The following is a 27,485-nucleotide window of genomic DNA, read 5'->3' on the forward strand; positions in this document are numbered from 1 at the left end:
GCTAGGAATACACAATTTGACTGCCTGTCTCCAGGCACTTCGGTCATCTGCAAGAGATTTCCCCACGGTGGGGTTGATGTTGCTAGCCTTTGTGTCACATTGGCAGACATCTGTGTAACACAGAGATGGTCTGCCAATTGGCGTGGTGACTGAAGCCAGCTCCCCATAGAGCACATCCTTGGGAATCCTGCCATCTTCCATTATGTGGACATGGCAAAGCCACCATAGACATTGCTGAGACAGTAGTGCGAACATGCTGGGAATATGGACTTGGGAAACATCTTTGTTTGGCATTCTATCCTGTCATATGCTACCGAAAGTCCTCCTGATGCCGATGTGGAAGGCATCGAGGCATCTCTCTTGATAGTTGCAAGTTGCCCATGACTCACTTTCATAAAGCAATGGGCCCAACATGCAGGCTTGGTAGACCTTCATGTTCGTATTGGACATTAGCATCACATACTCCCATACCCTTCTGTGGAGGTGGGCCCTTGCCATAGCTACCTTGACAATACACTTTTCCAGCTCAGCATCGATAGAAATATTGCTGGTTATGGTGGAACCCAGGTAGGCAAAGCTGTCTACCACCTCAAGCATGTGGTCACCAATGCTGATGTGTGGAATACTAGTGATGTCCTGACTCAAGATGTTGGTCTTCACTGGGTTGGTGGTAAGGCCAAACTCCTTCCAGGTTTCGGCAAAACAGTTGATATTGGCATACAAATTCTTCCCAAGGAATAAACTTTGGGAATCATGACCCTTAAAATATGTTTCCAGTTTTCTTAGGGAAAACTCCTTTAAATTACAGGCAACAACTGTTTTGTGGAGGTTCTAACCATGCATGACCATGCATGCATTGCTGTGAACCCAGAGGTAGCAGGAAAAGGGGGCATGGCAGGCTTATACACACTCCATTGCATGCAATGACACAAAATTCAACCCCCGAACAAATCACGGGTTACCTGTACTACACAGATGGTACTGTATTCCTCTGCACATATCAAAAATGCTTTCTTCTATATCACCTAATTTTGGGGGGAGGATTGCAATAAACTTTGTACGTATCATTTATGTTGGGCATGTCAGTTGGTGCAAGACTTTTGGAATTTAATTTTGATAAGAGTATTATCGAAGAAACTACTGTTTGTTGTCCAAATTTAATGTTGCTGAATATTTTGATGACACCAATGAAAATATATTGTCAAAAGAACTGACTTTATGTATGATCTTGGCAGCATGGAAAGTAATTGCAACTCATTGGGAAACAGCTCAAAATCTTACACTGGATGCTTGGTACCATTCACTCTGAAATATAGCTATAATGGAGCAAGTTATGATTTCGACAAGGAATAGATCTGGCAGCCACTTTTATATGATTTGGCATTCCCTCATGACATATACAGTGGAACCATCATTTCCAAGACAACCCTCATCACAAACCTGGCAAATCTGGAACTACAGTTGCAATCAAAATTATTCAACCCCCATTGCAAAGCAGATTATCAAAATTTACATACTTTCAGCTGTTTGCAATGAGCAAATCAAACCAAAGCAACTGAAATAGCTCAACACAACAGATGCTTCAAGTGGTTACTCCAAATTCAGCTGAAAAAGCAACTTACACTGGCTTCTCCAGTCTCACTATTATTCAACCCCCTGAATGGAATTCCTCGCAACAGCACAAATACAACAGGTGTTGTCTCAAGCACACCCAATACAACTCATCAAGAGCTTTGTGAATTGCACCAGGTGTGCTTGAGGTGGAAACCATGAAATAAGGACCACCATTTTTTGTAAGACATATTTGTGTTTGATGGATTGTATTTAAGACCCTCTTCCACTGGAAAAATTCAGCCGACTTGTAACCTGAGCTTCTGTGACTGTAATCTATGCCACTGTGATTACAGTTCATGTGCATTTGTGGTGTCTGCCTCAACCTTGTATCCCTATTGAGAGGTGCCTGCAGTTACAACACATGGCTAGCAAGGGAAGTGCAAGGCCATATGGTCTGGTGGGCATCAGAGAACCTTGGAAAGAGTTGCAGGGGTTCTTGCTTCTAAATAAAGGTATCTCACTGTGTGACCTTGGCTCCTAAATGCAAAACAAGAGTCCTTGTTCCTGCCATTTCTATCAGAATGATGTGATTAAAAAAACTACTTATGCAAGGGTCAGGGGTGAGGCACACAACAGTGGGGGAAGATATATGCATAAAAGTAAAAAGAATCACTCTTCACATCTCATTGGCATCTCAGAAAGCGTAAACCAGGCCAACACTCTTTGAGAACCACTAAGCAGCAGGGCATAGTTCAACTGCTACCAAGTTTGTCCAAAGCCTTCATGTTTTTGGTTCTTGGGTGGGTTTACAATATAGCGCGGGTGGTGCTGTGGTCTAAACCACTGAGCCTCTTGGGCTTGCCAATCAGAAGGTTGGTGGTTCAAATCCGCGTGACGGGGTGTGCTTCCGTTGCTCTGTGCCAGCTTCTGCCAACCTAGCCATTTGAAAGCACGCCAGTGCAAGTAGATAAATAGGTACTGCTGCGGTGGGAAGGTAAACGGTGTTTCCGTGCACTCTGGTTTCCGTCATGGTGTTCCGTTGCACAAGAAGCAGTTTAGTCATGCCTCAACACAATCCTGGAACTAAAAAATAGATCCTCCCCTAACCACCCACCCCCCAAACAAATACAATGTGCGGCATCACCACTCCTAGTTGTGCAAGAACAAGTACTGCACTTCCAACAAAGTTCTCGGCTATTTCACCTGTGTGTATTATGAACAAGAAGATAAATCTGTTCAAGATCAACATGCAACACAAAGCAAACAACCACAACACCACAGGCACAAGCACGGTTCTTACCAGTGCTGCTGAGAGAACTGCTGCTTTCAGAGTCTGATGGCATTATGGACAGTACGCTGTAAGTCGATCCTGTGGGGGGTGGGGAAGATAAAAATTTACAGATTAAAAAAACCATGTTGCTTAATTTACAAGGGATATGCAGTTAGCAAGTACAAGCAAGGTTAAAAGTTTTCCTACCATCTCCCAATCCCCCTTTCTCTAAAACAGCTACTCACCTCGTCACCTATGGCAAATAGCAGAAGGGATGGGGTGAGGATAAAGGGCTTTTTTTTTGTTCCTTTCATTCCATGACTGCAAGTCTAGGTAGGCCAGTCAAACCGAAGACTAAGTCAGCTGCCACCACTCCCCTTTATACCCCTAATCTTGGACAGGAGAGCTCTGAAGCAGAGATAGCATCCAGCCTTAGACACAAACACATCCACACACCTACTTAGCATAAACTAAGGAACTAGGAATAATCCTGGAAGTTTCCATACAAATGCATCCAGGACCCTAACAGTCAAATTCTACTACATTTATTCAGAATAGAAAAGAAAGAGGAAGAATGTTGCTTCAAGAAAATAAACAAGTGTTTATTACATCCTATCCTATTATAGCTACTTACAGCCTTTTGACTTTATGTATAGCAGCATAAATGGTCACTGTGAGAACAGCACAATTTTAAAGAATTCTGATCCAGGTGGGCCTTAACTAACAGCTGGCAGTGTCAAGACAATTACAAGCCAGGAGAATATCCTGGGGGCTGAAACTGGGGCGTATTGAATTTTTCAGCTTTCAAATTTCAAAAATGAGGGGCATTAAGAAGTTGCAACATGACTGGGGACTTCCAGATATATTTTGGTTCAATTCATATAATTTAGTTTTGTTCACTAAGTAAAATGTGTGTTAAATTGCACAGAAATCATGAAAAATGATTGTTAAGCAGTTAGTATATATCATTATTAATTTTTATTTAGCATTACCTGACATTTTCAGAAAGTAAAATTGCAATTATGTGGTTTTCAGAAATCAGTTTATGTGCATCTTTGTCAAACATAGACAAACATAGACTGAAGGAGCGTCTCCACTCCCATCGTTCTGCCCGGACACTGAGGTCCAGTGTCAAGGGCCTTCTGGCGGTTCCCTCGCTGCGAGAAGCCAAGTTACAGGGAACCAGGCAGAGGGCCTTCTCGGTAGTAGCACCCGCCCTGCTCCTGCCAACCTAGCTGTTCAAAAGCACGTCAAACTGCAAGTAGATAAATACTTGTTCGCTTCGGCGGGGAGGTAAATGGCGTTTGCATGCACTGCTCTGGTTCGCCAGAAGCGGCTTGGTCATGCTGGCCACATGACCCGGAAGCTGTACGCCAGCTCCCTCGGTCAGTAAAGCGAGATGAGTGCCGCAACCCCAGAGTTGCTCGCGACTGGACCTAATGGTCAGGGGTCCCTTTACCTTTACAAACAACCAAGGTGGCAATGAGCGAGAGATGGGCTACTTGGCTAGAGATAGGCTGGAGATAGGCAATCAAGGTGCAGAACAACAGTCTTTTTTCCAGCTCTTGGAAGTAACTCCTTACAGAAATTGGAGGAGTGGGGAGATTGAAAAGGCTCAAAGAAGGAAGTTTGGGAGAGCAGAAATATGCTACAACCCTCTCCTCCTGGCAACCAGGCAGGGGAATTTAGCTGGAGCAGGATTCTGGCTTACCCATGCTCCCTCACCAAACACAAAATGTCTGCAACTGGTCCCCAAATACATTCATCCATCTGTACATATTCCCACTCATATGAGTGACACCACTTTTACCAAAAGGAAATGAAACCCAGAAGTGCCATTCTCCTTTTCAATCTACACAAGGGTGTACCTGTCCATAAAGCGAAAAAAGGGAAGACATGTACAGCTTTCCTCAAGCATCCCTAAAAGCTTGAGAGTATCCTAAAAAGGTGTAAGCTTTTCCCTAAGATACAGCATTGCACTGCAGTGGCAATCCCAACGACCCCCACAAACCCCAGATTTTCAATACCCCATTGTGGTTGTGTATATTCACCCACTCCCACTACTCCAGGCTGCTGGACAGTTAAAAGCTTGATGGTTTTATGGTGTGTTTTTTGTTTTTTTAATACCCCTTTCCCTCAGGGATGCAGGTCTCTTCAGAGGGAAAGATCCTCCATATAGCCAAGGTCCCTGGCCTGATGCCTGGCTTGAGTCACATACTGAAAAAGGAATGTCAACCATTAAAACTGTGTATCCTTTCTCATCAGTGCAGCCAGATGACAGCCACCAGGCATATCGGGACCTGGCAGACCTCCGCAGAAGCAGCTGGTGCCACAAAAGCAAGAAATACCCATATGGGAGATCAACTGGCGACAGTGAGAGGAAGGTTTGGAAACGGAGGAAAGAGATTAGCACACGAATCCAAAAGTAATTAAACAGAAGGGCTTCTCTCCTTCCTTCTGTCTCGTTAACCTCAAATGGTCGTACAGCAAAAGAAAAAAGTCAACAGCATTGGTCACTGTAATTATTTGGAACAAAGACAGCAACAAGTACTTTGTCCAATGCAAGACTACTTAAATGGGAAAGGATGACCAATCCTTCAGCAGAAAGGCCAAATGAGGCAAGGCTGTAACCCATCACATGCCAACAAATGGCACAGTGGGCAAGAATAATGTAGCGTTACATAAAAAGGCTCAGGATGTCATGGTAATGAGTGGCGGTTTACTGAGCCGCCTCCTGCCTATCCTACATTAAGGTGGCAAAGGGAAATGCTCTCAGCGAGAGAAAACAAGTCCTCCCTCTTTCCTGGCCAGTTCTACCAACAAACTGCTCAGGTTGACTACGCGCTAGCTCCCTCCCTCCCTTGCCAACACCAGTGGGATTGAATCTGGCTCCAGGACAAGTAGCCAACTTTGGGCTCTTCAGTAATCAACAGCTGAATTGAGACTGACAACAAAAACAAGAAGAGCTGATTGTGCTAAAGGCACTCTCTTACCTATCACATACCCCTGATATGTCTTTACTTGGCATGTAAATACCATAATGGCAGGAAGCAGTCAGATCTTCCACGGCAGGAAGTTGCGCAGCTTGGGTGCCATGACCGAGAAGCAGTGTTTGAAATGTGTCAGGCACATTTTGCACCTGGCTTTCAACCCCTTGCGACCAAGTGAAGATGCCTGGGCGCAAGGATGGCGCCTGACATCTCCACCATCTGAGACGCATTGGATCTGGACTGCTTTCACACACTAATACCCCATCCTGTAGAATTCTATCAGTTATATTTTATCTGCACAATCAGAATGGATTCTGGAACCAAATTGCTTTTTCTGTGCAGCCTGAGCAGGAACAGTCACCATTACGAAAAACAGGTAGGAATAGCCCACAATATATTTGGACTGCCCCTGGATCAAGCAACTTTTCTGCTTTAACTTCTCAAAGCTCTTAAACTAGCTCAAGGTTGTCATCTGAACTAGCCAGATGTTTAACTGAGAATCAATCACAGTCAGTCCATCAATTGAAAAATAAGACTTTAGAGACGTTTTGCCCCCAAATGGCAACTAGACATTCTGTTTTGGCAACTGCAACCTTGGTTTAAGGAGCCATTTGGCAAAGTTGATGGCAGGAAGCCATAAATCAAAATAGCTGCATAAGGCCAAAATCTAAGAGTCATACTCTATTATTACAATTTCTGCAAGGATCAGCTCTCCTTCATTAGCATCTCACTATGACTAGACAGCATTAACACCCCCATCATATTACCAATAAATCCAAAACAACTGGTAGAAGCTTCCCATTCCTCCTTTTGATAAAGCACTTCTTACAAGTCTTGCACTGCAATTTTTTCAGTGAATTAATGGGAACTTGCGAAACACTGATAACCAAACAAAATTGCTGTTTTATAGCCTCTGCACAAAAAATAGATTGTTTAAAAGAATAAAAGTCTAGTCAAGCTCAGTGTTTGAAACTCCCATTGTTCTAGGTGCATTTTGTGACAGGGAATTTCATTAGCGTGAGCAGTTTCTGAGCTCTGGGCACAGTACCACACCTGAGATTTCTTATTAAAACTGCAGAGTGGAAGGAAAGGACCTTTTTCTGCCTCTCCACTTCCAGCTACCGTATTTTTTGCTCCACAAGACACACTTTTTTCCTCCTAAAAAGTAAGAGGGAATGCCTGTGCGTCTTATGGAGCAAATGCATGGTCCCAGGAGCCGAATTGCCCAGGGGCAAAAAGCATATCAGCATATCGTGCTTTTTTAAAAGAAAGAAAGAGCTAAAGGCTAACATGAGGGAAGGAGGGTATTTAAAGGAACCCGCTCAGCAGCTGATTGCAAGAGATCAAGGAGGGAGATAAGAGAAGCTAGCTCCCTTCCCGCCGGCCCCCTTGCCCAGGCCTCCATTGTTGTGTTCCCCCAGCTGACATGTGACTGGCTGATTAGATTATCTGTCTGGAAACTGTAGAAATGGCTCCCTTTCCTTTCCTACAGAAACTGCAGAACTGTGAGCTGATTCCCCCCAAAACGGGGCTTTCCCCCTTTGCAAATGAAGCTGCACAACTTTGAGCTGATGCTCAAAAAAATGGAGCTTTCCCCCTTTGCAAAAGAAGCTGCACAACTGTGAGCTGATCCCAAAAAAACAGGGCTTTCCCACTTTCCTCCTCTAAAAATTAGGTGTGTCTTTTGGTCAGGTGCGTCTTATGGAGCGAAAAATACAGTGCTCTCTGAAGCTGGGAGAAGAGACCCTCTTAAGAATATTAGAGGGGTGGGCAGGGAACGGACTAGATCATGTGAAAAACAAACATAACATTTTAGCAACAGTTTATTCATTTTCAGGTTTGTATTCTTGTTATTAAAAAAATGTTCCTAGACATTCTGTTGTTGTGCCCATAACCTAGGTTTAAGATGCCATTTAGCTCCTAGCTTTTATATCTCAGTTTCTAACACTGGTCAAGCTAGATTTTAAAACTCAAGCATTTCTATAATGCTTAAGGCAGGAGCTTAATCTTATACGTTCATTAGATAAGGCTTCCAACTGAAGTAATTTGGTACAATGCAAGATGTAGTTGGACCTGCTTACCTAATATTTTTGTGATTATCGGTAATTTAGAAAAGGTGCAGCTATTTTTCTATACGTACATATTTTTCATTGCACCTTCTCAGTAACAGCATCAGTAAGCATCTCTTCCTAGTTGCCTGCTGGGAATTTCCATTTTCAATTAAGCACAGATTTCCCCTTCCACCTTCTCTTCCAAACCACTTCTATTGCTGCCTGGTAACACCTTCTCTCCACTCCTCCTGGCAAAGGCCTGAGGTTCAGCAGAATGGCAAATGTTTGTTTATCCACATCTCAGTGCACCAAACTGAGCACCAAACAGGACTCCCATTAGCTTTGGGGATGCAAAGGAAGTTTGATTAAGATGGGAAATGATCCAGTTTATAAGGCTTCCGTTGCCTTTCACATCACCAGAAAAACTGCCCAAGGAGCTGAAAATTCACATGGATATGCCATGCTGTATCTTCTTTAGTTAAAAGCTTGTGTTGCCAGATTTGTCAGAAGCAGTAAAACTCATAGCAGTTGCAATTGCTAAGGGGTGGGGTTTTTTGGGGGGGGGAGTAAGTGCTGTGGTTATCAAAGCCAAATTTGTGCATTACTGATATTCATTTACAACTGCAAAACGCAGTTTGACATATGCATCAATTTCATATTGCTGTTTTGCTGCTAATATATATCTAACAGTATGCTGCTTTGCGGTCTCCCCTTTCCCAAGAAAATAGGAAGTTTCAGGGCAATCTTTTACAGGGTTAATTTCATTTTCCAGAGAAATAAAAGTACTGGAGACTAGGCATGTTTTTGCATATCCATGAACAAAAATGAAAGATGACCAGAAGACGCAGGCAAGTACTGTACCCTGTCAAAACTATGCTCGTCCTCTACAAGCATATTGTAAGAGTCAAATCTGGTCCATAGCTATTGCTGAAAAATTAAGGTATAGTAAGTCAAACAAAAGGCTTGTAATCAATCACATGGCAAAATATATACCGTGTTTCTCCAAAAATAAGACACCGTCTTATATTTATTTTTCCTCAAAAAAACACACGGTGCCTTATTTTCAGGGGATGTCTTTTTTTTTTAAATTAAGTATGGTACAGTTTAACCTACAAGGTTAACCTGCCTATCGTGATGGCTTATTTTCGGGGTATGGCATATATATATATATATATATATATATATATATATATATATACACACATACATACATATATATATATATATATATATATATTGATGCAAACAATGTTAAAATGTATCCAGTGAAATATGCCAGTATTTGGAATTCTTAGTGAAAAATATCATATGACCCCGACCGAGGACAACGTCCTGATATTTACAAATAAAGCAAGTTTTAACAAGGACATGCTCCAATATCAATAATTGTTCTACTTCCCAGGAACTGTGAATGCAACAACTCAAATTTGTACTTTTTTAAAAAAGTGCTAAATTTTAAACTTAATTTAATTGTATCCTCCTTTCTTATATGTTATTCAAATATATGTTACCAAATTTTATGCTTCTCTGCTCAGTATGGGATTCATCAGGATTCCATGAGAGTTAGTCCAAGTCACACAAATATAAGGAGTCAATCTCAGATGATCAAATACTGGGCTTTTGTACTTCTCCCTTTAAAAGTTTTATCGACCAGGTGTACAGAAAAATTTGGTACAAAGGAAAACACCTACTGTGGTTCATAGAATCCTTATAGAAATTTTTAATCATCACCAGAATGGGGCCATAGTTTACTGAGAAGTTAGTAAGCAAACCTCTGCAATCCTTAAATCCAACTCTGGCATTTCACTGCAGGTGAAAGAAGTTATGCAACTGCATGACTTAAGCACATGCTTTTCAATTCAAACAATAAAACTTAGACTGTTGGTTTTATTAAAATGAACCTAGTGGAAGTGGAAATAGTTTCATCAGACCACTGTTGTCAATATTAAAGTAACTACTCTGATCATATTGCAAACCATGGAATCAGCCACGGAGAAGCAGAAATGAGACTCACAGTATACTGGTGAGCAACAGATAGGGGTAAGGGAGGTGATCAGAAGTTTGAGGAAGTACATTCTCTCAACAGTTGCGAAAAAGAAAATCCACTCCAAGTATATCTACTTAACAGATCTCAGTAAATACTACCTTCATCATTATAAGCCATACAATACCAAACTTTTCATTGCTGTTCTCTTCGCACATGATGGATGCTAGAAACCAATACCTATGACCTGCAACACAACTGCAGTTGTGCAATAACCTCCCTCGTGTAGGATGATAATGCTCACAGTGCAACGATTGTCAATCTGACAACTGACCTTGGTTCTCGGAAAGAGAGCATTTCCCAGGGCAACGGCAGTATAAAAGGGTGTCTGACTCATCAATAGTTGGCAGACAGCTAGTATACATTGTGAAATCTGGTACCGCATTAAGGATCTCAACACTGCCCTATGAAAAAAAATGGGCACACAGTTATTATGCACTATTTTACACAGATTTTTACAGTAAAGGTTTTACATTGCATTTTCATTGGCTGTATTTGTTCTGCAGAGGACACAGATAACTTGCATTTTGTAGTGTGTATATAAAAACTGTTAATAAATAAATAAATGAAAGATGTTGGGAATTTTTCTACCTCTGCCATGACAGGACAGTTAAAGAACTATAATGTAGCACTAGGATGGAGAACATGTAATCCTCCAGATATTTTTGGACTAAACTTCTCTGATCACTGTCCATGCTGGTTGGAGATTATGGGACTCGGAAGTCCAAGATACAACAGGTTCTTAGTTCCTGGTGTAGTATGTGTTTGCTGCCCAAGGCCATGGTAAGAATCTCTAGTGGTAAATGTTCTTGCTTTGCCAGAATTTGGGTTCCTACTCTTGATAATATGCACTGCAGAACATTAATCATGCACATCAATACTTTAACCGGTTTAACAGTTTGTTTAGTATTTCTGAATGTCAGTTGCATCCTGACAGTTTGATATTAAAGCTAAGGCAATACAACCATATGATGAAAATTTGGCACACACCAAGGAGCTCAGACTATGGTAAAACAATCTTTTAAAAAAAATAGAAAAGGGAAAATATAACCACCTGGATTTTATTTTTCATTTGCAATTTGTACGTGGAGCAAGAACTCATCTCTGAACTGTGTACGTCTTGAAGGTTTGCTTGAAAGCTTCCCATATTAACAGCAAAACCACTTCGCTCCATTAGAGGGAAGAAACATTACCTCTATCTTAAATGCATTACAACTCAGTAACTCAGACAGGCAACCTTTTCTGGTGCTAATCAGCGAAGGGAGAGGGCACTATCAAATCTGCTCTTCTCATTCCTGATCCAAGCACTGACTGTTTCTTTTACATACAGCCTATCTGCATGTAGACTCTGTGGACAACCCAATCAACACATGGAGGAAAGCATGAGCAACAAGTGCAATACCATTGCTCCCTCCTACACCTGGCAATCTGTTCATTATCCCTAGAATTAAGGTAATCTGCATGGGGCATCAGACACCACACTGAATGAACTATGGTTTGCAGCAGACACGGTTTAGAACTCAAACCATGGCATGTTTAACAAACAATGGTTCAGAACCATTTGCTCTTATTCTCCACCCTTTTCAGCTTCACTCTGTCTCCATTGCAGGGACTTACAGAAATAAACCATAACTATATTTCGTCAATTCGAACACTGCACCAAACCACAATTCAACCGTGGCTGAGCCTTATGTTTGGGCTGGAAAACATGAAAAGTGTATACAGGAAGTAAAAAAAAAATTACCTACTACTATATAGATATATAAAATGACTGGAGGGTTAATCCTCCTTGCCTGCACAACATAAAATTTGCTTCTAACCCTTGTAACACAAAGATTTTTGCGCTCAATTTATCTGAACAGTAAATGTTGCTTGCCAGCCGTGCACTTGCAGAAGACATTTTCTTCAAAGCTTAAATAAGAGAGGCCATGTATTATACAAGCTTTCAGAAACTATTATATTCATTTGGTAGATAATGCTTGATACGCCAAAGGCAAAAAGAAAGAGAGAGGAAAAAAGTAAAATGCCATTTTTACTATGAGCTTTAGGGTTCCTATGATCTTTTTATCAAATTACACTGGTATATTAATATAATTTATATGACCTATTACATAAAACAAGCTGGTTCCAACCATTCTATTAGGAAGAGAGACTGCCCTCCAAGTCCTTGATGGCTTCCCCTCAGAGATCCAAACTCAAGAGTGAACTCATGCATGCAATATCGAGTGATGATTTCCATGTGTGAGACAGATTAGACCTATATAACAGAGCTTTCAGATCCCTGCATCTCATCTCAAGCACAATCTCTCTCATAGAAGGCACCTCATGCTTCTGCCGAGAGCCATCAAATGTGTTTTAATCAAAAGTTGATATCTCTGCACTGGAGATTCAACAGAAGCATTTTTGCTCACTAGATTAGGGTTGCCATATGTCCGGAATTTCCCAGACTTACCCATGATTCAGCAGTGGGAAGCAGTGTCCAGGTGGAAATCGCTGAAATGTGTGGGAAAATCCGGATGCATGGCAACCCATTTTGGAAGTGTAGATTTTGATACTTTTTCTTAAAAATAGCTCGTAAACTTCATGTTTTTAAAAAAAAAATTGGGGGAAAAACAAAAACAAAGCTATGGCAACCCTACACTAGATAGGAGAATTCAGTCTTGGAATAGCCAACATGGTGCCCTCCAGGCTATGGATGCTATGAGTTGTAGTTCAAAATAGCTGGTGGACACAAAATAGCTGTTCCTGGTTAAATTCCAGCATATTTAAGCTGCGAAACCACTGATTCTCTATCTTGAACCCAGTAACTTAAAACATGGATTATACGGGGAATTGTGTGCTACATTAAAAACTTCCGTAAACGAGGATGCTTTCAGATGTCTTCTGAAAGTCAGATAGGTGTTTATTTCCTTGACATCTGATCTGAAGTGTGTTCCACAGGGAGGGCGCCAGTACTGAGAAGGTCCTCTGCCTGGTTGCCTGTAACTTTGCTTCTTGCGGTGAGGGAACTGTCAGCAGCCCCTCAGAGGAGGACCTCAGTGTCCAAAGTGAGCGATGGGGGTGGAGACGCTTCTTCAGGTATACTGGGCCAAGGCCGTTTAGGGCTTTTAAGGTCTGCACCAACACCTTGAATTGTGCTCGGAAACACACCGGAAGCCAATGAAGATCCTTTAGGACTGATGTTATATGGTCCCAGTGGCCATTCCCAGTCACCAGTCTAGCTACCGCATTCTAGATTAGTTGTAGTTTCCAAGCCATCTTCAAAGGTAGCCCCACATACAGCGCATTGCAACAGTCCAAGCGGGAGATAACCAGAACATGTACCACTTTGGCAAGACAGTGTGCAGGTAGGTAGGGTCTCAGCCGGCGTACCAGATGGAGAAAATGCCACTAACATGGTTGGTGAATTTTGTACACCGTCAAAGATAGAGGTACATCTTTTAGTTAATTGCATTTTTCTCTTTTCATGCTCTAGGTCAGCCTTTGTCAACCTGGTACTGTCCAGATGTTGCTGGAGTACAGCAAGACAGCCCCGTTGTAGCCAAACAACATCTGGAAGGACCAGGCTAGTAAAGTCTGCTCTGGCACATTTTACCTTACATAATCACAAGGTCTTTTCAGCATCCAGGAGGACACTTCTGGATCCATTGTTCTGAGATGTGGTCTAGTGGCTCATTGGCCAACTGGGTGTGTTCCCCACCTGCCTAGGGCCCACCTCTTGACAAAGATCATGCTACCAAGACATCTGCCTGGCAGGTACGGCAAGGTGAACAGTTGTCATTGGGTCTAAGCTAAATGTCAATAAAATTAATTTTTCTTGGGAGGGTTATTCCACATGTCTTGTGGCAGGACTGACACTGAGTGCCCGCTCAGCAGAGAGCTGTAGTCCAGGGTAGCAAATATAGTGAGCCCTCCAGCTTGTTACATTTCTACACTTAACAAATTGTGTGAGATGTGGGCATTAAGAGGCTCACTATTAAAAAACTTAATTCCACAGAAGAATTTCCGATTTCCAGCACAACACCCACCCACAGAACAAGTATCAAAGGGCAAGAAATGCGCCATTAAATGAGGAGATTTGCTTGCCTCTTCTTAATGCCTGCATTTAATCAAAATGGGAACTCATCCTTTCATTCCCGTAAACTCATTTGATACTGTATAACTCACAGCGGAAGAACAAAGGAGGAGATTAGAATACACAGTTTGAAAATGACGAAACGGGTATTCAGAAGGCCCAGACCTCTGCTAGGTAAAAGCAAACATTACTTCTCCAAGATTAGGCAGCGAGTGAGTTACTGCATCCAGCTCTTTCATTAAATGCTGGGAACTGGGTATTTCCCACTGCAAAAGATGCCAGAGGGCAAGTCTGTAACTGCTGGCAGCAGGAGGTTTATCACATGTGTGGCTCAAGCTATTCTCCAGTAAATCAAACTTGAACAGTGGGGAGGGAATATCAACATTATAACTCTTCAAATGCTTTTATGTAAAATCAAAGGAAAATACTGACTTTTCTACCTACAAACATTTAACATTATTATTAGCATATTAACAAAAATGCCAGACCCAGTGATCATTTGGTCTGTGTAATGCTGTGTGTGTGTGTTTCAGGACCAGAAATGTATTGGACTCCACTGCACAAGCCTGGCCACGTGGATTGACAGTACTGCTCAGCAGACAGTACCACACTTCTAAAAGATAATGAGATTGAATCCTGACAAGACAGAAGTACTGTTTGTGGGGGACAGGAGGCGGGCAGGTGTGGAGGACTCCCTGGTCCTGAATGGGGTAACTGTGCCCCTGAAGGACCAGGTGTGCAACCTGGGAGTCATTTTGGACTCACAGCTGTCCATGGAGGCACAGGTCAATTCTGTGTCCAGGGCAGCTGTTTATCAGCTCCATCTGGTACGCACGCTGAGACCCTACCTGCCTGCGGCCTGTCTCGCCAGAGTGGTGCATGCTCTAGTTATCTCTCGCTTGGACTACTGCAATGCGCTCTATGTGGGGCTACCTTTGAAGGTGACTCGGAAACTACAACTTATCCGGAATGCGGCAGCTAGACTGGTGACTGGAAGCGGCTGCAGAGACCACATAACACCGGTCCTGAAAGACCTACATTGGCTCCCAGTACATTTCTGAGCACAATTCAAAGTGTTGGTGCTGACCTTTAAAGCCCTAAACGGCCTCGGTCCATTATACCTGAAGGAGCGTCTCCATCCCCATTGCTCTGCCCGGACACTGAGGTCCAGTGCCGAGGGCCTTCTGGCGGTTCCCTCGCTACGAGAAGCCAAGTTACCTCTGGAATGCCCTCCCACCAGAGGTCAAAGAGAACAACAATTACCAGACCTTTAGAAGGCATCTCAAGGCAGCCCTGTTTAGGGAAGCTTTTAATGTTTGATGGATTTCTTTATTTTAATATTTTGTTGGAAGCCGCCCAGAGTGGCTGGGGGGACCCAGCCAGATGGGCGGGGTATAAATAAATTATTATTATTATTATTATTATTATTATTATTATTATTAAGCTATTGCACTGCGCTGGAAAGAACATTACCAACATCTCCTTAACCACAACCCCCCCCGCCCCCCCGCCCCCCGGTCGCTGCTGAAGTCCTCTCACAAATTACACAAAAACAAGTTAGTGATGAGATTGCAGTATCTCCAAATCTGGGAGAGTTGTTTGCAGCTATTAACCAAATGAAAAACAACAAAGCCAGCGAACCTGATGGGATACCTGCCGAAGTCTTCAAAGTGGATGGGATCAAACTTACACAACAACTTCAGAAGCTCATCGAAAAAATCTGGGAGAAAGAACAGATCCCAGCAGACTTTAGGGATGCCAAAATCTTGCCAAAATTCTTGCAAGGATCTTAGCAAACCATCTCTTAACAATATCCGAGGTGACTGTTCCTGAATCCCAAAATGGTTTTGGCCTTCTAGGGGTACAGTGGACATGATTTTCACTGCTCAACAGCAAAACCAACCCCTGTTCATTGACCTAAGGCTTTCGACACTGTAAATCGTAATGCCCTATGGACTGTCCTTCTGAAAATTGGCTGCCCATATAAATTTGTAAACATCATTCAGCTCCACCATGATAATATGACAGCAACAATCGAGGATAACAATGGCTCTCAAAGTGAACTATTCGCAGTGGGAACAGGTGTTAAACAGGGTTGTGTTATTGCCCCAACTCTATTCATTATTTTCATTGCAATGATCCTACACTTTGTCAAAAGGAAACTCCCCACCAGAGTAGAAATCATATATCAAACAGATAGAAAGCTCTTCAATCTGAGCAGGCTGAATACAAAGATTAAGGTTACCGTAACTTCCGTCATAAAGCTTCAGAATGCTGATGACAACATGGTGTGTGCACGCTCAGAGGATGACCTCCAAACTATTCTAAATATCTTCACAGAAGCTTACGAAAAGCTTGGCCTATCGCTCAACATCCAAAAAAACAAAGTGCTGCACCAACAAGTACAAAATAACCCCTCTGCAGCACCACAAATCCAACTCAATGGTGTAACGTTGGAAAATGTCAATCACTTCTTCTACCTGGGCAGTTATCTTTCCACAAGGGCTGACACTGATGCCGAAATCCAGCATCGCCTGAGCTCTGTGAGTGCGGTTTCTCCCGATTGAAGTGCAGAGTGTTCGCAAGGAAACCAAAATGCTTGTTTACTAAACTATTGTACTACCAACCTTACTGTATGCTTGTGAAATATGGACCACTTATAAACACCCTCTCAAACTCCTCGAAATATTCCATCAACAGTGTCTCCGAAAATTTTTACACATTTTACACATCACTTGGGAAGACAGGCAAACTAATACCAGAAGCAAAGATCACCAGTGTTGAAGCAATGATTCTTCAACATCAACTTCATTGGACTGGTCATGCTGTGCAGATGCCTGATTATCGTCTTCCAAAGCAACTACTCTATTCCGAACTTAAAAATGGAAAGCATAATGCTGGTGGTCAACAAAAGAGGTTTAAAGACTGTCTCAAGGCAAATCTAAAAACATGTAGTATAAATAGCAACAATTAGGAAACACTTGCCTGCGAGCGCTCCAATTGGAGAACAGCCTTTACCAAAGGTGTCAATGGGCTTTGAAGACACTTGAACTCAGGACGAAAGGGAGAAATGTGCTATGAGGAAGGCATGCTTGGCAAATCCACAATGTGATCAACTCCCACCCAGAAACCAATGTCCCCACTGTGGAAGGATGTGTGGTTCCAGAACTGGCCTCCACAGTCACTTACGGAAAATAAAGGAATCCCCAAAACATAAGCAACACTCCAAAAGGATAGCACAGAATTAGGGAAGGTGAACTCCTACATGGATTTAGTCACAGTGGTTGGTGTAAAATAACATTTCCCACTAACTTTATATAATTTCCCGTTTCAAGATAAGTATAGGGCAAAACTGACTAGGCAGCTGAATTTAAGTTTCCAACTTCACAAAGGAAGCACGCAGCATTTTGTTTATGCTGATACTGAGGAAAATGTTGCACAAAGTACTTCAGACCAAACCATATGGATCAAATGTCCAAATTCTTGTTATTTATCAGTTCTATATGCTGAAGGGTATGTGCACATGTCAATGTCTTAGCAATTCAACTAAGGCTGTAATCGTATGCAGTGCAGTGGGTCACCTGTGATGTACCTGTGTATGATGATGTCATCATACACCTCATTATATTCAATACAAGGGTACACCTCTTCTTTGCTGAAGCTCTGAGAAAAACCCTGGTTCTATAGCAGGGGTGGGGAATCTGGCCCATATGCCTGATTAGGCACAGCACAGGTCTCAATTTGGCCCACAAGGCGCCTCCTCACTAGTCATGCCCACCTGCCTCACACCTGATATCACATGTGACATCAGGTGTGGGGCAGGTATAAATGTGGCTACAAAGGAACAATCAGGAGCTTAAATCCTGATTGGTGCTGTTGGAAAACCCAGCTTGCAAAGAAGCAATCAGCTGATTGGAGCTGACAGGAATACCCATGGGGATTGACTGCACTAGGGCTGTGTTTTGAAGTAGTTTACATTGAAATTGTATCCTAAAAAAGCCCCCCCCCCCATTTTAGCATGCAGTTTCAATGCAAGCTACCGGTATTTTGGGCTAATGGAGCAAGCCTCTACTTTGAAAGTGCTCTCTGTCGCTCTCTCTGCCAGTGAGCTGATTGATGCTGGAAGCACACCTTCAAAGAGGGTCACTATAATTGCCCATGAGCTGTCCCACTGTTGCAGCAAGACACACACCCCTTTGAACTCTGACAGGTGTCAATCACCTGACATCTTTACGACATTGTGTGATTGACATGTATTGGCCCTGCCTTCTTGTCAAAGCTGGCCAATGGCAGGCTGGGGACCGAGGGATCCAATTTGTTGGGCAGATCCAAGTCTCCCACCCCTGTTCTATAGTTCATAACAAAAACAAGCTATGGGTGAATAAATATGGACTGTGACATCACTGAGGCATATGCAGCCCCTAATCTCAGTTTTTAAAAGGTTTTAGGTTTTGTTTTTTTTAAAAAGAGGCATGACAGATGGGCATGTAAAACAAAATATAAAAAGGAGGGCAGCTCACCTGAAGGCCTGGTTGCTGAACCAGCCTTTCTACATAACTGAGTGGAGGTCTGTTCTGCAGGTTGTGCAGGTGGATGGAGACCATGCACACACTGTGGATCAAGTCCCTGCTGTGTCTCCTCATCAAAGAAATGCACCGATTTACCTCTATCTGAACACGTTACTGTAGCTTTGGTGCCACCGCGCCTCAAACTGAGAGAAAGACCCATTTTCAGTAGAAAACTTCACCCTGTGTTCCGTACCAGTATGGGTGAATACATTCACAGCTGATCCTTCATTCCTGGAATCCAGCAAATTAACAAAACAAAGCTTAGACTGCAGTCCTAGACACAAGGACCTGGGATATTCTCTCACTCTAGCTAATTCAGATTGTTCTCTGCAACACAGTGACTGAACACAAACCCATTTATTATTTCTAGAGTGACCTTGACCTAGCTCATCTGCTTACTCAAAACAGCAGCAGGCTGGACTTGGGTAGGGGGTATCAAGGAACGTGTATTCCTATTGTCATTCAAAGAACCAACTCCTTTATCCCCAATTATATTTAACATTTACACAAAGCCACTGGGAATGGTGATTAGGAGTTTTGGGGCAAGGTCCCATCCGTATGCTGATGACACACAGCCCTATTTCTTCACAACATCTGAATCAGGAGAGGCAGTGCAAAACCTGGGCCAGAGCCTGGAGGCAGTGGTGGGATGGACAATGGAAAATAAGCTGAACTTGAATTCTGGTAAGACAGGGGTAATGTGGGTGACAGTTTCCTGCATCTGAAAAGCTGGTCAACTGCCTGCCCTGTATAGGATTACACTCCACTTGAAGGAGCAGGTACACAGTCTGGGGGGTGCTTCTTGATCTACCTGTCACTGGAGGCCCAGATAGCTTCAGTGGCATTGGTGATTTCAAGGTTGGATTACTGCAATGCCTGTGTAATCTGGCAGTGCCTACCACCTTCTGAAAGCAACATATCATGTGAACACAGCACCAATAAAACTGGTTCACAAGGGACATGATTCTTTTACTCAATGGGCATGCCAGCCCTACTAAGATAGGAGCCTTCTGACTCATAACACCTAACCCAGTGTTTCTCGAACTTGGGTCCCCGACTGTTGTTGGACTACAACTCCCATCATCCCTAGCTGGCAGGACCAGTGGGGACCCAAGTTTGAGAAACACTGATCTAGCCATTTCAGACTGCCACATCTAGGCAACCAGCCCACCCACAGTATTATTAATTATATCACAGAACCTACAGTTACTAAGCACTGATTTTAACGCTATATTAGAGGTACACAGACCCCACCAATAGGTGGATGTCTACAAAAAGGACTTATCCTTTGGATTGGTTTTGAACTAGTTGTTTTTGGGTTTTGCAGTTCTTGTTTTTGGTTCTAATAAGATTTTATGGTTATGTGATTTTTTTGTTATCTGGCCTTTTAATATGTGACACACCATGCCAGCAGTTCCTAAATGACATAACACAAAAAGGGGGGAGAAAGGAATGGGTCAGGAACCGGAGAGCAGGTACCAACCTCTTTCATCTATTATGGGATGAACAAGTGAAATAGTAATTGAAGAACGCTCTGGAAAGGGGAGGAGCCAAATGGCTGTTGGTTCCAACAATGACGATGTAGAACAGTCATTGAAGGTTCCATTAGAGGCCAATGCTTGCTGTTGTCTTTTAAAAGCATGTGGGCTTTCAATTCTACTCACAGCACAATTTGTCACTGGCTGCAAGGTTGGGAAACTCTGATGCAAGATTGCATTCAAGGGAAACCTTTGGCAAACTATTGGGAAAACACATAGACACACACCTCATATTTCTTCTCCCTTTTGGCAAACATTTATTAATTTTCCTTTGTAGAATGTAAGCCATTTAATTTAGAAATCAAGGGAGGTGATTAACAACTGAGCAGCAAAATCCCACCGTTGGGATGCAGCCAATGAGGAGCTGATCGTAATTGTATGTGAATTGTGCCTCTTCTACTTCTCCAGATTGGGATAGATGGTGGCAAAAATGTTCCTCACCACACAGGCAGCCAACTAATCTAGGTGTCTAATTTCTATAGGGATCACTTTTTGATAACTGGCAGCTTATTCAGAGTGACAGGATTAAAATACCCTTACGCTTTCTAGCATTAGAAGTGAGGAAACAGCAACCTGTCGTTTCATTAAAAAATAATAATGCTACACTTTGATTTGCTGAATTTGTGTTAAGTCACCAGTCAGATTATTATTTATTTATTTTTGCGGTTGCTGATGTTGTTGAACTGGCTGCATTGAAGAAGAAAGCTATGCTGTTCTTGTTCTTTTTTAATACTGAATGTGGAAACAGACAAGAAGGGGTAGATTACAGGCATCCCCAAGCTGCGGCCCTCCAGATGTTTTGGCCTACAACTCCCATGATCCCTAGCTAACAGGACCAGTGGTCAGGGATGATGGGAAATGTAGTCCAAAACATCTGGAGGGCCGCATTTGGAGATGTCCAAAACATCTGGGGATGCCTGGGGTAGAACAAAAGCAATCACTGCACTGAAAAAAGCAGGGTACTTTTAAACCTTAGGTAAAGTCTTCAATTAGTTTTGTTTTCAATAAATGCACTTTTAAAGCACACACACATTTGCTCCAATGCAATATAACCTAATTGGGATCCCTCAATTGCCTGTGCCTTTCAAGTTAACTGCCTGGTGCTTTTTTATTATGATTATTATGATTGAAGGGCAGTCATCAGGGAGCATAATTTTTAAAACTAAACATTGCATCACTATTACATTTCATATTATCATGCACTTCAAGTGCCTCTCCATTAGATTGCTGTACTGCAGCAATTAGCACTTTTATTGAAATTATCTTCAAGCAAAATGGAAATTAAAAGGAGATGGGGTATTTACAGCATAATAAGGCTTCGTATACAGAAGCTCACCCATGCAATTTCCCATTCAACTGTGCAATTAAGATCTGGCTCAGACAGATGCCTGCCCTAAGACCACAGCACAAAGGAGGGTGGGATGATATCCAACCTGTCAGGAACAAGGTGCCATTTCTAGGGGAACAGGCAAGCAGACAGAAGAGGATGCTTAACCCTTTCTATGTCCATTGATTTCCACTTGCAAACACCCCCAATGCCATCCCCCCCAGCTGTGCTAAAATGGTCAGGGGGCATTTGCAGAAGAGAACCCACAAATATCTCCACACCAACCCTGCTTAGTATCTTGTTTCCCTTGCAATGTGTAGTTCAGGCCAGTCCTAGACAGTTCCCTGGGTCTGAGCCCTGAATTAGGCTGTGAGATTAACAATGCAATCCGCAAAGTACTGTATTGAGCTTGTTATGGAAAAGGAGCTATAGGAGGAAAAGGGTGAGGTGAAAGAGAAGTAGGTGTATGCAGGTAGCAACTATCCACTGAAAACCTTGGGCAAAATCCAATGTCAGTCAAGCAGGTCTCCCCTTCCTCTCCCACACCTTCCTCAGATCTGCTCCAGAGAGTCTCCTGATTCTCTGGAGCAGATTCTGCAGGAGCATAGGGGTCTGCAAGTGGGAGAAAAGAGAAAGGAAAAGCCATGTTGCTCAAGCAGAAGTCCCCCCCCTGCTTGGATGTGGACAGCACTGGACGCCACCCTCTTTAGAGACAGTACAAAGGAAGCATGGTGTATGGGCAGATGAGGCTTGCCACTCAGCTGTAAAGAGGAAAACCAAAAGAAATAAGGTACACATACAGAATACTCATCTGTCTATTTCATATTTACCCATCCTACTTGTATGTATATCATCCTCTCTCAAAGGAAACTTGGATACATGGGGTTATCCAATATTTTCCTCAAAGCAACCCCTTGAGACTTGTTAGGCTAAGTGTTAGTGAGTTTCATGGCTTGCTGATGCCAATCCTTCCCTATCCACTATACCCCAGGGGAGACTCTTCATATATACCCACCCAAAAGTGTTTTAGAATCTTCCCCTAAACTCAGAGGACAAGGGAATTAATCCACTGAAGTAAATAGACGAACCACTAAAATATACACAACTTGGAAATACGAGTGCTACAAATGGCCATAGCTGTCCTTTAAAACATTCATACTGTTTTGAGGTCAGCTTTTTTGTCTTATAAAAATTTAAAGCGGAACACCGCCGATGCTTTTAAAACCGCATCCCAAGCTTTTAAAGACAAAACATTTTGCTCGATTAGCCCTAATTATGGAAGCATCAATGAAGCTAGAATGTCAATGAGTGTAATAACTTGGTCCAAAAGTGTCTGTCAATGCAAAAGGACAACACAACAGGATCTCATGCAAAAGCAGAAGAATCTGGTCAGTACAGTACCGGTATTTCTTCAAGTAGTGCAAGGCAAAGCCACCTAACGGTCTGCTTGATTTCTAATCCCAAACCTATCACAAACAGCACAACAGATTGAAACCCAAGTCACTGGGATACCAGCTGACAGGTCCTCTAAAAATGGGGGGGACGGACACATAGCAACCTGCTGACAATGCACTTTGGACAGCCAAGCACACAACAAAGGCCTTTTGTTCCACATTAGCAAAGACACAGTGGTTGAACCAGTTGGCCTACTGCTTTAATGCAGGCCTGTATTGCAACAAAAAAGACTTGCTGTGACCTTAACAGAAAATTAGTAAGTTGGTGTAGAATTACAGACTTCTAATAGGCCAGCCAAGCTGTTGTAGAACAGAAAATGTACTCTTTGCTGAGGGCAGTGGGTGGGAAGATTTTCTAGAGCATTGGGGAATCTTTCCAGAGCAATGTTCAAAATCTCTACCTGCTAGAAATCCTTTCCCACAACAACTAATCCTGCCTTCCAGCACAGAACCACACTGCATTTTTGAAGTGAATTTTGTATCTAGAGGTTGCAAATTTATTGGGATAGATACTACCAGCAGCAGAAGGTAGCGGAAGTGCATTGGGAAAGCTTGCATTACATCCACTACATAAGATTGCTAGAACTCTTGCTGCATTAAAAAAAGAACACAAAAATTATTCTTCTTCTCTTCTTCTCATGGAACAAATGATTGTGTTCACTCCTGTTTAGGCTGGTGCTGAGAACAGTTTTGTTCTGGGAGCAAATTAAGTCCTGCATTGTTGGAGTTGGGTGCATAGAATAAAGAGTTTGCCTGGGATAAGACAGTCAGCATGGATTTTTAATTATGAAGGGCTGCTGGTTGGGCAGTAGAGCTTGGGGAGAGGGAGTTGTAGGGAGGCAAGCACAATGCTTCAGTTTAAAGAGGGAGATGGTTAAGGGACATACACTTTGTGGGAAGAGTGAAACAATACTGTCTTGACCCATAAGCTCTTTTCCTTAATTTGGGGGTTGGTGGGAGAAGGCAGATTTTAGTTGCTCAGTGGAGAAGGAAAGACACTCTGCATGTGCTCAGGGTGACTTTTGCTATATCCCCACTGGTTAGCAAAAATTGTGGTTGGCTATCAAGCCCAGATACAATTTGTTGATCCCAGGCAACAATGGTTGCCAAGGTCTCAGGGGAGCCCCAGCAACAAAAGGTTAACCTTAGAAACACCAGCTGCTAGGGAAAATAAAGGATGAGGAACAAACACAGTGAGACAGACAGAGGGAGCAGATGAATGAAAATCAAGAATTGCAATAAAGGCAAAGCAACACCTAGGCAAAGCTAAGGAGGAACGAATGAAAAACATATAAATGAGTGGCTTTGGAATGGGGATGTGATTTGGGAAGCAAACACTAGAGAGAAAGATGTGCCAGACACTCTGCACTTAGCAGCAGACAGGGGATCAAAACAATGGCCATCTTTAGAAACAGTTTTCACAGCGACTTCCCACAAAGCCCCTAACAGGGAGTTATCAAGTTGGGACATAATCAAACAGAGACCGACATCCATAGCTTAGTGCTTACTACCTGATGTGTCTGCAATGCCAAACACTATTATGATCTCACTCCTTTTTGGCTATGTAGGTTGGATCCCCACCTCCTGACAGGCACCTACCTACACAGAATATACAGTGGGGAAACCTAATTTTCTACACTCATTGCTACCGTTTCTGCAAAAACTACCAAATTTTTCCATGTATGGCTATACTTTTTGCTTAAAAAAATTAGGCACAAATTGGATGTCGTCTTATACATGGATAGTGAACGCAGGGGGGGGGACATGTGATTAATGGCAGCAGCAAGCAGGAGACTGGCAGTGGTGATTGGGCGGGTGATTGGTGGCTGTGGCAAGGCCTGCTGGGGACTGGCTGTGGCTGCAGCAATTGGCAATGCGACTGGCAGCTGTGGTAAGGCGCGCAGACAATTGGCGACTGTGGAGAGGTGTGCAATCGGCAATGGCTGTGGCAAGCGATCAGCAGGGGCGTGCAGGCAGGTGAGCAATTGGTGGAAGTGACCTCCATCACTCCCCCTAAAAGGTAAACAACTTAATTTCTTAAATTTGGGTTAAAAAAATAGGGGTCGTCTTATACATGGGGTCGTTTTATACATGGAAAAATATTGTAATTTGGGAGTAGCAGGGGACTGGTGGAAGTTGCACAAGCTACTTTTGAGGCCATGGCGGGCCAGAGGGCGGGCGCCAAAGAAAGATGGCAAATGGATCCAATGATTATATTTTAGGTCTACTTCAAGAAACTTGGAATAAGCCCCAGGTGGAACAGATAGTTCCTCAGATAATTTTTGCCAAAAAGTTAACAGCCCATGGAAAACCAGCATAATGTCTGCAGTTATAAGACTGGTTACTGAAAAGGTGGAATAACACAGGCCTTTTAAAACTGACTTGCTCCATAGGATTGAGAGAGGGAAGGAGACTTAAATCGAATAAAATATTTCATGAAGAACAGATTTGTTTAATGCTGGAAATTGCTACAACAGAAATAATATATAATAAAATATGAGCTTAAAAAATATCAAGACACGCTTTGCTCTATCGTCTTAACAGAGGAAGAGGAAGCTGCCACAAAACATCATCTTGCTACAACTTCCTTAAAATGTGCAACAGTAAACTAATGATATCACACCCGCCACTAGCTCAAAATGCTTTTCACGCAGAGCCTACAGTGCAGCCACACAATCCCATGACCCACAAATAACCTTGGCATTAGCGTTTCTTCACACATGCCCTATTTCCTTAGGCATCTCAAACTTCAAAACAAGAGATGCCTTTTAAAACCTTCAGCTGCATTCAAATTTCCTTCTCCGTAATGATACAAGTGCCAGGATGCACATTTGAAACCATCACCATGTTTTCAGCTACAACTTCAACCAACAAGTCAGCTGACCCTACAAAGCATAAGGAGAGATATAGTTTTCCCAGAAGTATTGGCTTGTTTCAAGAACTGAATGGAAAAGGCCTGAGAATTACATCACTACTGGGCGACTGGGAACACAAGAAATCTGGATTCTTGTTAAAAGCTTCCTACCCCTCTCTTGGGACACAGAGTTTAAACCACAGAGCCTAGGGCTTGCCGATTGGAAGGTCTGCAGTTCGAATCCCCACAACAGGGTGAGCTCCCATTGGTTGGTCCCAGCTCCTGCCAACCTAGCAGTTTGAAAGCACGTCAAAGTGCAAGTAGATAAATAGGTACTACTCCACCAGGAAGGTAAACGGTGTTTCCGTGTGTTGCTCTGGTTTCGCTAGAAGCGGCTTAGTCATGCTGGCCACATGATACAGAAAAACTGTCTGTGGACAAACGTCGGCTCCCTTGGCCAGTAAAGCGAGATGAGCACCACAACCCCAGAGTCGTTCGTGGCGGTACCTAACTGTCAGGGGTCCTTCTTACCCCTCTTTCCCCCCTAAAAGTGGCACACCATTCTGTCCCTAGAGCTCCATGAGCTGTGGTACAGTAGTTAGAGTACTGGACTCGGAGGTCTGGGTTCAAATTCTTCTTTCTCCATACAGTTTGCACAGTGATCATGGACTCATTGTTACCTCTCAGCCTAATACGCCTCACAGGGTTGCTGTAATTGGGGGGGGGGAGAGAAGAGAGCATCTTATGAGCTTGCTTAGAGGATCATCACTATATTAAATATAATAAATGAAACTAAGGCTGCACCCACTTACCTGGAAGTAAACCCTATTAAATACAATGTAATGGTTAGGAATGCACTGTAAATCAATTTCACTCAGTCTTCTCAATGTCCTTTAATCCCAGGTAACTTTAATCACAAAGTTATCAAAGCAACGCCAGGCTCCTGTGCACATTTTAACCCAGGTGAAACACGTGGTGAATCTAAATAGAGGGGTGCAAGGGGAATTCCTGCACAAGTGGAGATGGAAAGATTAATGGGCATGTGGAGAGCTTTGAAGTCTGAAGATAATACTCACAGTTCTCATTATAACAATTATGTGACTTAGTCACCAAGAGCAAGAAATCACAGAGGACGACCTGTGTCATTCAATTTAGAGTCCCGTTTTGAATTCTACACTTGGCCATATTGACAGCAACCTCAATACATGGACCAAACCTGACATGGACAATGATATCATAACTATGTATTCCATATCATAACTCAGTATTCCAAAGCATGCATTCAAGGAGGAATATTATTTAGTTGCACATACAACTGTTCAATGTATCTTCTCCCACTTTTATTTCTCTCTCTCCCAACCCCTCTCCACCACTTAAGTTTGGGCAGGTAAACGTGACGCGCTAGGAATAGAGATGTAAAATTTCTGGAAATTTTGAAGCTTGGGGGGGGGGGACGTTTTTTTCCGGGGGGAAACGGAAATTTTTGGAAAAATTGAAAAAATGCTACACTAGCACTTCTTTTTTCTTTTCCAGATTGAAAGTCATTCTGTTACTTTAGAAACATAAAATATGACTATGGACAATTTTAATTATAGCGTATCCAAACAATTATTACAAACAGAATTTACTTTTAAAATATTTATTTGTATTTGTAACAAATGGAGCAACAATCTCCTGAAGTGTTTACTAGTTTATGTGGAACAAAAAAAACTCCACATTTTTTTTAATCCAGAAGTTACAATTATTCATATTTCCTCTTC

At 42.6% G+C, this 27,485-nt stretch overlaps 1 protein-coding gene across 4 annotated transcripts in view; it reads right to left on the reverse strand.

The window, feature by feature from the left end:
- Nucleotides 1-27,485, reverse strand: part of LOC118096142 (disks large homolog 5) — a 105,826-nt gene that overhangs the window by 55,802 nt on the left and 22,539 nt on the right. For all 4 annotated transcript variants that reach the window (XM_060275016.2, XM_060275015.2, XM_060275014.2 and 1 more), the window contains exon 2: nucleotides 2,855-2,923. In XM_060275016.2, coding sequence (XP_060130999.2) covers nucleotides 2,855-2,923 — 69 coding nt within the window. The remainder of the gene's footprint in view (nucleotides 1-2,854; nucleotides 2,924-27,485) is intronic.

This window comes from Zootoca vivipara, chromosome 5, assembly GCF_965207765.1.
Source record: "Zootoca vivipara chromosome 5, rZooViv2.hap1.1, whole genome shotgun sequence".
In the NCBI taxonomy this organism is placed as follows: Eukaryota; Metazoa; Chordata; class Lepidosauria; order Squamata; family Lacertidae; genus Zootoca; species Zootoca vivipara.